The 17,449-nt window shown below is 34.2% G+C and overlaps 1 protein-coding gene and 1 long non-coding RNA gene across 2 annotated transcripts; both read left to right on the top strand.

The window, feature by feature from the left end:
• Positions 1,044-2,549, top strand: LOC109947657. Its single transcript, XR_002270442.1, has 3 exons — positions 1,044-1,430; positions 1,511-1,599; positions 2,392-2,549. It is a non-coding gene; the product is annotated as an uncharacterized LOC109947657 (long non-coding RNA).
• Positions 11,293-15,985, top strand: LOC18786817 (protein PAIR1). Its single transcript, XM_020558035.1, has 12 exons — positions 11,293-11,465; positions 12,377-12,527; positions 12,741-12,894; positions 13,095-13,229; positions 13,592-13,644; positions 13,733-13,936; positions 14,196-14,267; positions 14,365-14,417; positions 14,586-14,739; positions 15,023-15,104; positions 15,279-15,381; positions 15,558-15,985. The coding sequence occupies exons 1-11, from the start codon at positions 11,401-11,403 to the stop codon at positions 15,377-15,379; spliced, it is 1,224 nt and encodes a 407-aa protein (XP_020413624.1). The 5' UTR covers positions 11,293-11,400; the 3' UTR covers positions 15,380-15,381; positions 15,558-15,985.

Here is a 17,449-nt window from a genome sequence, read left to right as displayed (position 1 = left end):
TAGTCTATAAATTAACATCTTAATATGTTTGTAATGGGTGTGTTGGTGTCATGTATCAATTTCTTATACAATGTTGATCTTAATTATTTGAGCTATAAGTCCTTTCAAAAATATAACTTATAACTTATAATTACTTATATAATACAATTAAGAAATGTGAAAAATATTATTTTCTTCATATAATACTAGTTTATTTAGTGAAAATTGGTGTTACTTGTGTTTGACACTAATTTGACCTGTTCATTATTTGTGTTAGCATGCCTTGTCATATAGTGTTCATGTTAACTAATGGCCATATTATACATGCTAATTTCATGTTAAATCTTAAGGCATGTTTACGTATCAGTAATGGAGAAAGTAAGAAATCAGAGAATTTAGGAATCGGGGAAGTATTGAATCAGTATGGAAAGAATCATTCTCATTAAGCTGTTTACTGAACATATGGAATTAGTAAAGGAATGAGGTTGATTCCCATTGTTATTGTTACTAATTTTCATGAATCAGAATCCAAATTAATTTGATTACTAAAATACCTTGCACATTTTCACCACAACACATATATAATTCTCAAATTGGCTAAGGAGACCAAACTAATCGTGCAACAAACTTATGGGATCCAATGACAGAATAAGTAAAATATCATGGAAATTTACTATCACCGATTTGTTGTATTTGTGTAGTTTACGGATGTATTATTATGTGAGACAGATGAAGGGTCTAGTATTTTTTATCTCATGATGAAAGTTAAAAATGCCAATCATTCTAAAATGACAAAGAAATGGTAACGATTCAATATCCATCCATTGACTGAAACTCTAAACACAATAGAATGTATGGAATGGAAGGGAGACTGTAAAAATCTTGAATTATTTAAATAGAAAATTAGTTAAATACCCATTTCTACACATAGTTCTATAAAGAAACCCTATACCATTCAATATATATAAACACACCCAAAATAAACCCAAAAATTGACAGCTATCAATTTCTTAAACTCAACAGCTATGTTGGATTACTGTTTTGCCCTTTTGCTTTGTCTATTAATCAACTCAATCTTCATCAATACACATCTCGAACTTTCTTCTTCTTCTTCAACAATCAAGCTCTGCTTCTGGCTTTTCTCCTAGTCCAATTCCCATTTAATCTTCATCGTCTCCACCATAGTTCTCGCCGACTCCATCACCATAACCCGTCGTCGATTCACCTTCGCCCAAAACTCTATCTCCGATTTCCCTTCCTCCATCTTCGTCGGACGCTCCAATGAATGCACCATCCTTCTTCATCTCCAACGCTACCCAATCATCTCCATCTCAATCTCCGTCGGCCGACGACACACCTGCAGTTTCTTCTCCAGTGTTGTCGAATCTGAGCGACGTCAACCACAACAACCTCAACGTATACGGAGTAGAGACCTTTGTTCAAATCAACAGGTATTTTAGCTTTTCCTTATAGCAATTTTTGTTTTACTGTGCAAAGAGAATTGTTTTAGTTAATAGATTTGTTTGCACAGTTCCAAAAACGCTGATATGCCAAACTAGAGAAGTTTCGATGTGGGAAGAAGGGTTATGGGCTCAGGTTGCTTGATGATATATTTAAAGGGTAATTTCTCAGAGATTATGCAAAAGCCTTAAAAAGAGGTTCAATTTATGTGTTTGCTTAGCATATGATTGAATTGAGGTTTTGGCAATGGTGATATGGTGATTCAATTTGATTCTTCATTCTTTGGAGCACCGACAATGCTAGAGTTGGTGGTAGTCAAAATTTTGGGATGAGTTCTTGGCATAAAATACTTAATTAGTCAATATGAGTCATTTATGTATTGCTTTTCCTATTTTAGAATGATATAATATTTGGAATTAGTGATTTAGAATTCATTATGCTTGTTTTTCTCATTGTTGTTGACTTGTTTGGCTCTATCTGTGTATGCTATCTAATGTTTGGTTACTGAGAAAATTGATAATTACTGTTCTTGGATTTAGATTCTCAGTGATCTAGGTTCTTTGTGATTTTAATGTGTAAAACACTATTTAGTGTTAACTTGGTTTTGATGTTTGGTACTGTTTGGATTCTTTATCATACCTATTATGCAAATGAAATTACGTAGTTGTTAACTTCTAGTAAGTGGTATGAACAGTTGTTATACTGTTCATACCCTGCAATTGAGATGATTTCTATGACATAGTATTAACAGTGCACTTCTATGACATAATATTAACAGTGTACTTCTATGACATAGTATTAACAGATTTTCAGTAACAAAGCATACTCTATATTTGCTCTATATATAGCTATGCACTTGAAGTTTATGATATGCATAATGTAATTTTTACTAGGAAGATAATGTTATGACATAGTATTAACAGTGTATTTTCTTTTTTCTTTTTCTTGTAGAGGTATTTCGTTTTGCCTTTGCGATTGTTTCTGGTGAAACTGTAAACAATTGGAGGTGGTTTCTGCAAAAGATATCGGATGTCTTACTGGGCTCTTTTTTGGGTTTTTTGAGTTTTTTTTGTATGAAATGGTATTAACAATGCACTTCTATGACATGGTATTAACAATGTACTTCTATGACATGGTATTATTAATGTACTTCTATGATATGGTATTAACAATGTACTTCGGGCTTGCTGGGCTTGTTTTGGATTTTTTTTTGAGTTTTTTGTGTTGGGCTTATTTTAAGTTAATCAATGACAGTCATGTAATTTATAGGAACTTCAACACCCATTTCTTATGTAGTAAATAGATTTTGGGTGTGTTTCTAAAGTGCATTTCATATTTTTTTTATTTTATAATTTCAACCCCTATTTTGGGTATATTAGTGAAACTCCCTTATTTAAATCTACAGGGCCAAACGACATCAATCACTTTGTAGTAATTATCTAAACAAAATACATTATTAGAATAGTAACACTGTAAGAAATTCATAAACAGAATATAATGACATTCCAATTTGACAAAAATACATTTTGCACCAGCTACAAGATTTTTCAAACCCAATGGAAATAAATTCTAAAATTCACACCATCGTGATATTCTACTATCAAACTTCATTCATATACTACCAACATGGATAACTATGACAATATCATCAATTTCTTTATTCATGACCATACTTTGTTTTGCGATGAATGTGAAGACAAAAGATAGAAGAAGAAGAAGAAGGTAGCAGATAGATAGATAGATAGAATGACTTACATAGCACAAGGCGTTGATGTTACTTCAGGGAGGTTGTGTATGCAACGTTAGCATGAAAAAGAAGTTTGAGCGCCTTTGAACTTCTTCTTGGCGTGAGTTTTTATTTTTTTTAGGTTTGGGGTGTTTTGGAATTATGGTAAAGTGGTAAGGGTATTTTTGGAAGTTATTAAAGGAAAACATGAATGGGAATTGTATCGACTACCCCCCTAGTTGATCTGATACCAAGTTTTGAGGGGATGTGATTACAGATTTTGAGGTAGGGCCTACTTATTTTTTTCATTCCTGATTGTAAACAAAAGGGAAGTCAGGAATGGAAACATTCCTTTTCCTCACATACCCATTACTGATACGTAAACATGCCCTTAATATGTAAAAAATAATCACCTTAATCTCAGGTTTTCTTCCTATAAACTAGACAACATATATGACTTGAGACTTCTAATCGCCTCTCCTTACAAAACATAAATATGACATCAAGGCATATTTTTCTTCCCTTGTTTTTGTCTAACTTTGTAAGTTTGAGTCATTAAATTTTAGGCTTATTATCACAAAAAGTCCCTAAGGTTTACGAAACTATCAGATTGCATCCTTAATTTATTTATTTTTTTCATTCGCTGTCCTCAAGGTTAGTATGCATGATCACAAATGATCCCTGCCGTTGGGTTTCGTCAAAAACTCTGTTAGTTTGCTGACGTGGCATATATGTATATCACAAAACATCCTTGAGGTTCACAAACCTATCACAAATGGTCCTTATGAAATTTTTTAATTTTTTAAATTTAAAATTCATAAATTTTTTATTTTATTTTTAAAATTTTATGAATTATAATTATTTTAAAATATATATTAAATTTTAAATACATGTGACATTATATTATTGTAGATGTTGGCTCCATATATATGCCAACAAACTAATGAAGTTTAATTTAAAAATGAAAAAAACTAAAGGTTTAGGGTTCATAAATGGTCCTCAAGATTAAAATCCTTCTATAAATGATTTTTTCATTTATAATTAATTTTAAAAAGAAAACCAAAATTTTATGAACTTTAAATTAAAAAATATAAAAAATTTATAGGGACCATTTGTGATAAGTATGTAAACCTCATGGATGTTTTGTGATATATATGTATGCCACGTCAGCAAACTAACAGAGTTTTTGACAGAACCTAACGGCATGGACCATTTGTGATTGCACATACTAACCTTGAGGACCATAAGTAACACAAAAAAATATTAAAGATGCAATCTGATAGTTTCGTAAACCTTAAGAACGTTTTGTGATAATAAGCCTAAATTTTAACAAAATTTAGTTTGATTTATTTACTACAAAATTAATATAATTCATTTGAGAGTTTGACAAAGATTTATAAATATAGGAAGAAATAAGACAAAATAGGACGATACGTTAAAAATTGGATAAGTACTAAGTTGTCGAGCAATCAAAAAGCGGTGGTCAATAAGCGTTTGGACCAAGGGCTGGCAACTAGCAGGTGTCCTGTTAGCGAGTGACATTCGCCAATCAAACAATTTATTCTATTTTTATGATCCTTTTAGCATTATAGACAAAATGACAATGCTTCTTCATGTATATATATTTTTTACAATGCGATATTCTAAAAGTTTCTTCATATATAATATTACTATATCATACCTTATAATTTGGGCTTCTTTAATAAGTATCTTATAATTATTTTTTACATGTAACATCTTACAATTTGTTTTTATTTTAATTTTATTAAGACATCTCATAATTTGTTGGCATGGTCATCAAGATGTACATTGATGATTTTGATTTTAAAAATGAAATAAAAAGAAGGAAGAAAAATCCATTGATTAAACTGAGAGACCTCATGGGAAGCTTTTGTAGAGGTGCCCAGTTTGTAATTTCACACATTAAAAATACCAAAGTCAACACGTACGGAGTAACAGCAGGTCATGCTGCAGAGGAGTAACAATGGAATATCCTGTTGCGGATCTTTTGATCCTCCTCCCCCTGGAAACGTCGTCGTATGACTTCCTTTGTCCACGCCACGCCACGCCACTTGGAGCAGCCCAAGATCTCCCTCACCTGCCTTCGATTTCACCGCCATTTTAACTGTCTTCCAGCTCCTCTGTTTTTTATTCTTGTTATAAAAATATAATTATTCTCACTCATTCTTAGGACCTACGTCATGCACCATATTAAAGGATTGAATATAAAAATAAAATATATAAAATTTGGACGCTACAAATTTAAATATATATCATGGATTGTCCTTATACAGTTGTTTCTTACCTTGTTCATCTTCATCTTCAATTTTTTGTGTTTTTTTTTTTTTTGGTTTTGTTCTAATGAAAAGATCAGTTCATGAACAAGAAGACAATCCATCCTTCGTCAAAAACTCAAAATAAGAAAGTACATGTTTAGCTGGTTTGTGCTTATTTGATTCCCAAAACAAGTACAATGAACTCATAACAAACGAAAAAAACAATACATATATTTAACCAGTTTGATGGTTACTTGATTATAAAAATAAGAATGTTTGCTAAATCGAACATATTACAATACTCGAATTCTCAAAAACGAGCTTCCATAACTACACACAACGCGTCATATTACGTATTAATGTAGAAAATTGTTATCAGTACTCTAAAACAGTGTGGTCATCATTCACTTATTTCTTCTTTCATTAAAAAAGAGTGCACGGTGATTTTTTAAAAGTACCAATAACAGCTCCCATAATATATGCTTAACTAGTTATTTATAAACTAATGAGAGTGTCATCTTTATTAAATATTGAATTTATATTGTACTCCAAACAATAGACGTGTAAAAAATTACTATTGCAACAGGATATATATATATATATATATATATATAATCAGTTGGAATTCAAATGTCAAAATCCATTTGGCGGAGTCAAATTAGTTGATAATTTGGCGAATAACAAGGAAAATTAAGACAGTACCCACTTGCCATAGTAATTTTCTTTTTTTACCTCAACAGTCACAAAGAAGACCAAATGATAATTTGGCGGATACTTTTCTTGTCATTTTGTTTCATTCCAATTAATGAGTTTGAATTTCATGCACTCTCGATACGTTAAGTAAACTAATGTTTGTACTATCAACAAAAAAGTAAACACCACGTGGTTGACCAATCAATTTGTAGATATGTAAATAGCAGCACTGAACCGAAAAAAGAGTAACACGTAATTTATATTTAGCGGAAAAATTATACATATATAATATAAGTAATGGTTTAAATTATAATATGAAAGGGGTTTCTCACACACACTCGTTACAAATGTATCATAAGAGTTTGAATCTGAGATCATTGATCTGTAAATTAAGATTATTTTCCACTATACTAGACTTTGTTGATAAGAATTCTTAAATTCGAATCATTTTATAATTTCTAACTTTGTGGCTGATTATTTATGTAACCGTAGATGCGTTCACGAAATATTAATACTACACCATCAGTATCGTGTGCGCATCATAAACTATTTGTCATTATTTGATTATTTGTACGCGGTTTCAGGCAGTTAAATGCTTTAGGACCAAAATGTTATTGTCACAACAACTCATACCCACCACTTTCATAAAATGGAAACAAATAAAATATCTTGGCAAATTTGATTTTGTCGGTGAACCGTACAAGCGATTAGATATAAGAAATCAATACAAAGCAGACCACTGAAATCGCATAGAAGAAAAGAAAAAGCTCATTCAAAAACTCTGGATATTTTTTTGGTTAATGGAAGTAAGCAGAAGCTAAAGAGGTACAATAATGATAGAACACCACATGGCATTGACCAGGTTACACAGAAACAGTTCGAAAAAGGATTAGAAATACAAAAGAAATCTAACAACAATGATAAAATTTCGTTTAGGACTTTTTTATTTATTTATTTTATATATCAAATAGAAACTTCATTAGATAAATTTCAACGGTACAATTAAAGACGTCAATAAGATATCTAAAATATCAATCCAAAAAAAGCAACAAATTAACATGTTAAAAACACAACTAACGCGGACAAAAGCAGCACTAAAATTACTAGCTCACATCACCACAATTAATCATAAGCCCAAACAAAGCTCACAAACCCAACATAACCAAAACCCTAAAACAACCCAAGAGCCTAGATGAACCCTACCACCACCTGATGAAGTGCCGTCGTGACTACACCCACTACAGCATCCATAACAGATCTGGAAAAAATACAATTTTCAACAATCTACCTACATAAAAGCGAACAAATAAACGAAAACAACAACTTTGCCAAAGAACAATTGGGTGATTTGCAGCAATTTTCGTCAAAGACGATGTAGAATCAAATTTATAGAACATGAAGGACATCAGGGAGTGGATTTTGGGAGCAGAATTTGATTGAGAACATAAACTGAAAAAGGTGATGGGGAACTTCAATCTAACCATGGCTCAAAAGAAACCACCACAATGGGTTTTTTTTCAAAACGCCCCAGTGGACTTATTCACTAACCTAAAAGGAAAAGACGAGAAGAGAGGAGGAGGAGGAGGGATAGTGACGCTTCTTCCTCCTCCCCCCTCTATGGAGTTTTCCTTTAGAATTCACAGAGGGAGACAGTGGCTAGAGTTTCTTTCGTTGAGGACCTTTATGCACGTAAGAAGATTGAAGTTTTTTTATTAAAAAAATCCTCCAAATTGATACGTCATTTTTTATAAAGAAATTATATGGTTGTATTCATAATTCAGCTGAAAAATTCACTAGTCAAGTGTCAATACAATAACGAAGTGGAATTTGGTGCGCCTTTATGAGAATGTGAAGGTAAAGAGTCCCACATTGGAAAGTTGAGAAATCTAACAAGGGCTTATAAGGAGTTGGGCTACTCCCCCCATTGCCAATTGGTTTATATGTTGAACGTCAACTTCTTTCATGCTATCAGAGCTAGGTTAGCCCACATGTGAAAGTGCAACATCCACACGTGCCCACGTCACCCAATATGTATTGTCAACATGTGATGATTGGAGAATTTTTTTAGGAGAATTTTTTGAGAAAAAGAGGGCTAGAGTTTGATATTAAGAATATTCCATAGATGAAACAAATAGCCAAGTGGATTGAATTAAAGTGTGTTGATACAATAGCTAAGCTACGCAGGCACAACAGCTACCCCTTTGTTCCATGGTTGATGGAATCTTCCATGCATTTGTATGTATCTGCAGATAATATGAATTCAAAACTTAGTCCTGGGCTCTTTCGAAGTTTCAGTACCTTACAACGTAAGTGATGATGATTGGACAACGTCATCATAGTGTTCGTTCAAAAAATAAATAAAAAAATTCAAAGACAAGTAAAATTCATTCCAGGTTTAGGTTTTAGGGTTTTAAAACTGTGATGATATTATGGTTGTTTTAAAATCAGTGAGCATTTTTATTCACTATTTTAATAAAATGTGTTCTCAAGACTTCACACATATTCATGGATATAATCGTGGTTAATCATGACATTATTATGAGAGAAAATTAATTTTTTAAACAATTTTTTTTGTTGTTGAGAAATTATGGGATTACATTTATGCCACTAGCCACAAAGGACTATTACAATAACGGAGGAATTTAACATCAAAATTAAGACAATCTAGGTCTCCTCCACTAACGATCAAGCAGGATCGAAGAAACTCTGGCATAGGCATTCCAACTAAGATAGCAAACTCAGAATAACCAAAAATAGATAAAGTTTGAAAATACCAAGCCATAACAATACAAATAAAACTCTCACAAAATAGAGGTGAAAAACGCTCACAAAGTAAATGTGAAAAGCTCTTACAAAGGAGAAGTGAAAAGCTCTGACAAAAGAAAAAGTGAAACTTACTCAAGAAACTTAAAAAGTCTCTACGACTTATTCCAAAACATAAAAAAATTCCAAAAAGGATGGTAGCAGAGATCCACGCCCTGGGGCCTGCATGACTTGTCGCTGGGGAAGAAGGTTAAGTTGTCACCTTCTTGCAAACATGGACATCGTGTCCCTAGCCTATCAAAATTAAGTCAACATGTTAGCGATACATACATTGTATTGGGAAGGAGGGCACTTATCCTAATATTCAAATGGGTGAACAAGGGGGAAAAGGAGGAGGGACCTTGTCACTGAGGTAAACCCCTCGTTCAATTAATTTTGGATTTTTGTATCCGATGTTTGAGCATTCATATGATTTCTTAATGAAGTGTTTTTTGTAATCAATAAGTCAAATATCAATATAATATAGGAAGTTATTTGCTTAAATCAAGTTGAAGATTGCACCACTTAGATTTCAAGTAGTAAACAAAACGCACTTCTAATCTTTAAATTTTATGAAAAAGCGCATGTGATGTGCTTCTTCTCATAAATGATTCTGGCCTATTCAAAATCACTCCTAAACAAATCCTTAAAAGATATTTCAAATTCTAATCACTCATTTATCGGTGTTCAAAAAATAAAATAAAATTCTCCATGTCTCAGTTTCTTTTGACCATAAAGGGTTCGACTAATCAACCGAATCTTTTTAGTTTTTATATACTTGTAATTGTAAATTAAGCTAAAGAGCTTGAAGAATTATATTGGAACATGACCACAAAAAATCATTAATAATTGAGGATAATCAAATGATGCAAACGTGGACACAATTCATTGAGAATTTGAGATATTGATATGTTTGTTCCTTTTTGCACCAACCTCTTTCTGAAAAAGTCTTCGGCACCACCAATTAGCTTGCCGTATGGAATTTATATTGTACACGCTTATGATTCAATTAAGGGCAGTAATCAAATTCAAGTCCAAAGAAAATGAAGACTTCCACATAAGCGTAGGGCGAAGTTCACTTAGCATGAGACTTTGAGCGTCGAGGCTTAAGTGCGAACTAGCACTTGTCTAATGGTATTTTTTAAATGTTAAAAGATTCAAATTTGATTCTTTTCATTGATATTAATTCTTAAAATAAAATAAAAAAAATCGAAGGCTTAAATTAGTTAGGTTTTGGGTCTCTATGAAACAGCGCTCGCCTACTATTCAATGAAAGTACACAAAGTACAGAACAAAAAAGTGAAAGTACACAAAGACAACAAAACTTTTGGGGCGTCAAAGCCGGTTATATTAAAATAAGCTCAACCAATCTTAACTCATAAGTAATTTTGAAGACTCGAGTTTCCCAAGTTACTTGGATCAAGTTCAACACACTAGCTTACACACACAAGTTCAATTTGCGAGCAAACTTGTAGGTTTAACAAATAAATTATTTTGAGGGCATGTTTGGGTTGAGCATAGGTTTTCTCCAAACTACCAACCCAAGCTTAACCTCAATTTTAATATATCAATTGGCATTTTCTCTTTCGAAATTCTACACATTTTCTTTTATTTATTTTATTATCTTTTGTACAAACGATATTGGAGAGTAGAGATCCGAACACATGAATACATGTGTATGACTAATTTCTTTTAACCACTTAAACTATAAAGCCCTTACAACTTTACTTTCTTTTAACCACTTAGAGCATCCACAGGTTTGGGGGGGCGTATTTTTGGGGGTGTAAAGTCACTTTTTCATCCTCTTTACACTTATGGGTGGTGTAAATACGTTTTTTGCTCCAATGGGAAACGATGTAAATACTTTTCTCCATTTTTCATCTACTTTTCTCAGCTGGGTCCCACCTGCAAGAGATGTAAAAAAAGATGTACAATTGCATCTAAATTTACATATCATGGTGGTGATGTAATTATACATTCATTTACACCCCCCATTGCGGGTTATTCCGATCATAACGGGTGTATATTTAACATACACCCATTATACACCCCCCCACTGTGGATGCTATTACAACTATAAAGCCCTAAACCCTACTTTGTTACCTTAACTCGTCCATATTCGCTAACATTTCCGACCTAGGTTTAAGCTAAGCCAGCATAATGGGCTTCCAAAGTGGGAAGCTCAAAATGTTGGAAAAAAATGGGCCTCACTGTTAGTTCGGCCCATTAAACAATCAAGCAATTCTCAAATCCCTTTCCCGCCAGGCTCCGTAAGATTCCCCACGAGTCTCGCGCGCTCTTTCTTTCCTTTTCCGCTCTGAGTCTCTCTTCAAATTCAAACCGTCAAATCGATCGTCGTCTTCAATCGAAGGTCGAATCTCTCTTCTAATCTCGTAGAGTCTCAAGTCTGTTTCAATTTGCTCCAGACATCGAAAAAGACCTCGAAGTCACTGATTCGAACGAATGAAGTTAAAGATCAACAAGGCCTGCGATCTCAGCTCCATCTCGGTCCTTCCTCCACACACAAGGTTCGATTATTTTATTTCTAAAAGTTCAAGGCCTGCGATCTCAGCTCCGTTTGGTTCATGAGAAAACGCAGGAAAATGCTTCACAAAAATATCGAAGTTTTTGAAATTTTAAATTCTCAGTGTTTTAGTATGTTTTAGCTTAATCTAGCTTCTTCAATCTGCTTTTTTCTTCTACTTCTTGTATTTAGTTGATAATATACATAGGATCGATCTCAGTTATTCTTCCAATCGTGCACGAACTTTCTGTTTGGCTCACGAGAAAATGTAAGGAAAATGTTGAGAAAATGAACTTTTGAATCTTAAGCTTTGTATCATCTAGGATTTCTCACTTATTTGAGTCACTCAGAGGCCTATTTCAATTTTTCTTCCCCATGCATGCAAGGTTCTGTGTCTGTTTCAGAATATGTTTTGTTTGATTTCCGAAGTGTGCGGGACTATGCTTAGAAAAATAAGTCTTGACCTGTGAACTTTATGTATTTCAATCGCTTCCAGTTCCAATTCCAAAGGCTTTGGTTGATCGCTGAGAAAATATAGACAACTGAAAGAGATTAAGAAGATTGGATTCAAAGATTTGTTCGAACTAAGCCTTTTGATGTAGGTGTCGATTCACTTTCTGATAGGAAAAGGAAACATAGCATTTCATTTTCTTTCGAACGTACTCACAGAAACTAACCTAAATGAATGAGTTTGTTCAGATTTGCTTCTGCTTTCTATGTTTCTTGCTCTTGCCAATTTAGTCTGTTTATGGGGGGGCAAGTTTTTGCCCTATGTGAAAGCTTTAGCAAATATGTGAGAAAAAAAAACTTAATTTTATATGTCAACTGTGATGAGGCTAATACAGTGGATTTTCCTGAATTCTCTTATTCATATTCTTATTTGTGTATCTTTTTTCCTTTTAAATTCATGCGAAGGAGGCCAAATGCTGTGCCAAATGGACCACAAGCATCGCAGCTTCGATCTCAACCATCGGAGCAGTCATTTTCTCAGGGATTCTCATCTCAGCATGGCATGTTTTCTCAGCTCTCTCAGAACTCTCTTAGTGACGTTCTGACCAATGATCAGGTTAAATCTCGTCTCAGGTTTGAGCCTAGTGTAGGAAAAGAAAGCTTAAGTTTTGTTTTCATCGTTTTATTTTGATGACAAGACAATTCAAATAAGTAGGTTATCCCTTTGGAAAAAGCATTTATTAAAAAAAAGATTCTGTCTCAAACTGAGTGAAATTGATTCTCATTCAAAGGTTTGTTCATTAAATTTTTGTTCATATTATCTCTGCAGAGGTTTGGCTCTCAAGAACGAGAGAATTCTGTGAAGAAGATTGCCTGCTTACCCCCAATTAGTCATGCACGTGAAGAGAGTCAAATGCATATCGCAAGATCTTCCACCAACTTCATGCGCAAGTGGAGTTCTGCGTCCGGTTCAGATCATCGAGGTAAGTTTCCTCCAAAGTTTGAAAGGAATAAGTAGTATTCAGAAGGGCTTCTAAGTATAGGTAGTAATGAAAAAAATGCGCTAGGGAAGGTCCTTAAGTTTAATTTGTAATGGGTAAGAATAGCAGGTCAATTAAATTCTTGCTCTTGTATGAGTAATATGTCTAATAAGAGAAACTGAATTCTTTATTTGACTGAGCAGGTCAGACTAGTGAGGAATTTGAACACCGGATTGGAATGATGGAAACTTCATTGAATAAGTTTGGAATGATCTTGGATTCAGTCCAGAGTGATGTCATGCAAGTAAACAAAGGAATGAAGGAAGTATCTATGGAGAGTGAGTAATCTATTCTTCTACACATTGAGATATAGGAGATGAAGATAAAACATGTAAATTTAATATTTCGAAGTTGTACTACTGGCTAATCAGCATAAGATGTTTTTATAATTCTGAGTATCTGATCTAGGAACCAAGAAATATAAAGCTAAAAGACGGATTAAGTTACCCATCTGGCATATTGAAACAGAAAGTCCGTAGGATGTTCCATTTTCTCATAATTCAAAGAGATTTGGTCGAACATAGTACAGCTAAGGCTCATTTTTGAAGTGTAAAATGGTACAAATTTACTTCACACAATGTCAAAAGTTTCAGATCATAATTAACTCAAACATTATGTTCTCTTTTCAATTTTAAATCAGTGGAAGCGATGCGGCAGAAGTTGACAGCTCAGGATAACTCATTGCAGTTAATGGTAATAGTAACACGTAAAGTCCCTACTTTGTTGTTCCAAGCATCCATGATTCTGGCCTTTCTAACTTAACTGGTATATGGTAACGCAGAGTAAGGGGCAAGAAGATTTCAAAGCTAGTTTTGATGGGGGCATCAAGTCTATGTCTGAACAACTGAGCAAAAATAACTCTCAAGACAAATTACAGGAGATGTTCTTGGTGCTTTCAGCCTTACCAGTAAAAATAGAAATCATAGAAGCATCTTTACTGAAATCACAGAATAAGCTGCACGACTCCTTCGTCAAGGAAATGCAGGTCTGTATGATGAATAATGGATAGTTCTGTGGCACGTGCAAGTATTTAAGACATTAAGATCATGAATTTTGAACTCTTATGTTTTCTTTGAGATGAGGCAGAGAAAGTGTTTAAGAATTGCAATTCTTTTATGACATAAGAAATGTTGATCTTCCCTATTTCCTGGTGTTTTCCATTGAACAATTGAACTTTCAGTTATAAAATTTTCCATGAGGTCGCTGAATCCTTTTTTTTCTCTTCGTCTTTTCACTTCTTGCAGAAAATGATTTGCAGCCAGAATCAGAATACCTCCATCCAAAAATGTGAAATATCCTCTATACTTTCACCTAAGGTGACTTAAATTTCCCTAATTGTGGTCAATTAACTTAGTCAATCACTCATACATTATGATTTGTTGCCGGAAAGCCTTCATATCTGGAAAGCTGCAGGGCGTTGCTGCCTCTCGTGCTATTCCACAAGGAAAGCCACAGCCTATTAAAAGGTATGCAACAAAGTTTATTTCCATTGTTTATTTGATAGGAATTTAGTAATGTGTTCTTTATATTATTTCTTTGAAATAGACGGCACCAGTGGCACCATACTTGGGTATAAATTGTCATTGTAGTGTTTGGCTCTCGGAGAGATTTAAAAAGCCTTCTCTTGATTCCAGCTTAGCTGTGCCTCCAAAGGCTTGTGTGCAAGCAGTTGTAGTTCCAAAGACAGAAACAGGGGGCTGGAAGACTGTTAAGGCGGAAAAAGCTACGTTTAGTGACAGCGGGTTCCGGAAAGTGCAAAAACCTAATAGATTTACTTCCATCCAAAAGGTATCCCTGAGTTTTTGGTTTTTGGTTATCGTTTTTCCTATCTTTCGGGCTGATTGGATAGACAGTATGCTTTCTGATTTAAGTATGCTTTCTGATTTAAGTATGTTTGTGGCATTAAGGTGGTTGGCTTAATAACAAGTGTGAATTGAGTTTAATGCACTTGAAGCAAAAGTTGCGGTTTTATCTTATTTGCTGCGTGAAAAGCTCTTTGATTGCTCATTTTGGTATTATAAGTTACGTATCTAGTTTCGTGGCCGAGATGAGATGAAAATACATGATGCAGGAAAGAGAATGCAGAGTTGTCATTGAATCAGATGAGGAGATTGACGGAGCCTTTTCCTGCTTGCTTGACGAGAAAGAAACAGGTACTTTGTGAAAGTAGCATTTGCAGTATCTATTAATTTTGACTATTGGCTATGCATTTTTGTTGGGGAAAAAAAGGTGTGAGAGTAAAAACTGTACCACTTATGTTTATGCTGTACGTGTATATATAATCATTTTGCTCAAAACTCTCAAGTGTAATTGTTTCCTTGAGGAAGACGTAGACATGGCTGAGGAGGTAAAGGAAGAGACACAACGGATTTTGAGGAGGGCAAGGAGGCGAAAGAGAAAATTATGCAACACTATAATTATTAATTGAAGGTACACTTTACATATTCGATAAGAATTTTGCTAAACACAGTCGTTCACATATTTTTTTGAGTGATTGCGAGTCCTTGATTAAATAGGATCTCATTATGAAGCTCACGCTAATCAACGGTTTTCAATTGCCTGTAAATCACCAAGTCATTGTTTGTGCCTTTTTGCTATTTGTACAGGTGTTTGATGTCTCCCCATGTGCTGGGGCCTGAGGACGTAACCCATAACTGCAATGTTAAGTGATTTGATCACTTTTGGTATCTTTCTTGCCATGCCAATTGCTCACCTTCCTCCTTTTTTTATTTTCCATACTTATACCTTCCACTTGAGGCCTAGCATATATATCAAATTGACTGAAATAGATGTCCATTGGGGACACATAGATTGGCTAAGAACTTCGAGTTCAAGCCAAAATAGTTGTAAAAATTTGCGAATGATCAAAACTATACACAATATTATATATGTTAGTTCTCAGTTCTGTCCAGGCCCATATATCCCTGGTGTGTTTGGGTAAACTTGGGCTCAGTTTGAGCTTTTCCCATTGCTTATTGTTCTCAAAGCCCACAATTTCATCGATATGCCATGCGCGGGAAATTGTTAGCCGTCAATGCAAGCCACTCGTCTATGTACGGGAGTATATGTACATTTCATCAACCGCGAACAATTATCCACACACGACATTATCCTAGGACACTATCACCCACCTCATGTCTGAGTACAGTCAACGACGTCGTGGACAGGGAAGTGAACAGCTTAGCAAAAGCCAAGCCCCCATCCTCCTAAGGCCTGAAGCGTGGCACAAGTTCAATGCCTAGGTAAGGTCCCTATCTGCTTCAATTGAACTCGTACCATAAACTAGAGATACCCATGTTTTTTCTGTCGGTGCACGACCTTTGCAAAACCAACCCTATAATCAATAAATAATCAAATTCATCATTGTCATTTAAGAAACTGATGAAAGTTAAACATAATTATACTAATCCATAGAGAGAAATGGGGCCCCCCAAGGACCAAGGTGTCACACGGCCATTTCCCTATCCTCCTTTTTCATTCAAAGTAACATCATTGTGAGAGTGCTTATCTGAAAATTGTCCTAGGGGGGCTGCTTATTTAGACTAACTTTAACGGAATATTATAGTAACGAAGGTTTTTTTTATGACTAATAACTTGTCTTATTAGGTAGGTTCGAAATTTAATAGGAATTTTTAGAAGAAAAAAAAATAGTTGACAAGATTGCATTTCAATTACATGATGTCATTATAAGAATCTTTCAAATGCTATTAGATTAGATATACTCTCCTCCCCTTTATTTTATTTTATATTTTGGTGATGAAACAAGAAAGATACCTACCTCTTGATCTTGAAATGCTCGCCTCATGCAATGCAACCACTCAAAGCTACTTCCAATGGTGGCTAATTCATCACCGCTCACATATATTAGTTGTAAACTAAGTAGGATCATTTCACCCTCTAATCTTTGATTACTTGTTCTTGTTGAGCGTGATGCAATTCATGCATGAGACTTTAACTTTTATTACATTGGATTCTCAAAAAGATGGAGAGAATCCAATGTATGTTTAAAGAGAGAATCGTTAGATTAGGAACGTCCAGATCCCCCCATGTTTGAAGAAGTAGCCCCACCCACAAACATAACGGGATGTTACTGTGGCAATATCGCAAACCAATCAGGTACTGCCACAATGACACTCTGATAAAATCACTGTAGTAAAGAAGAGTCATTTTGTCACAATAATCTAGTTACAGCTGGATAAAATCACAACCAGACTGTAGTTTCATCCCAAGCTTGTAACCATTTATTATTGCCACAGATTTCTGCTCATTCTATCTGTATTTTTCAATGTATTTTATTTCAAATCTAATCTACCCATATGAAAGTAATTTTAAGAACAAAATTAAATAAAAGTACCCAACTTTGGTGACCATGTTCAGAGATGGTCCTGATTGCATTTATATATTGATCCTGAGTAATGAGATTCATTCTTATTGTCGATGAAATAAGTGGGTGATGTGAGCAAAGTTAGGTTTTATGATAGAAAAAGAAGAACTAAGC

The sequence above is a fragment of the Prunus persica genome, chromosome G2 (assembly GCF_000346465.2).
Source record: "Prunus persica cultivar Lovell chromosome G2, Prunus_persica_NCBIv2, whole genome shotgun sequence".
NCBI classification, from domain to species: domain Eukaryota; kingdom Viridiplantae; phylum Streptophyta; class Magnoliopsida; order Rosales; family Rosaceae; genus Prunus; species Prunus persica.
Note: the sequence above shows the minus strand (reverse complement) of the source record. Positions and strands in the feature narration are given on the sequence as shown.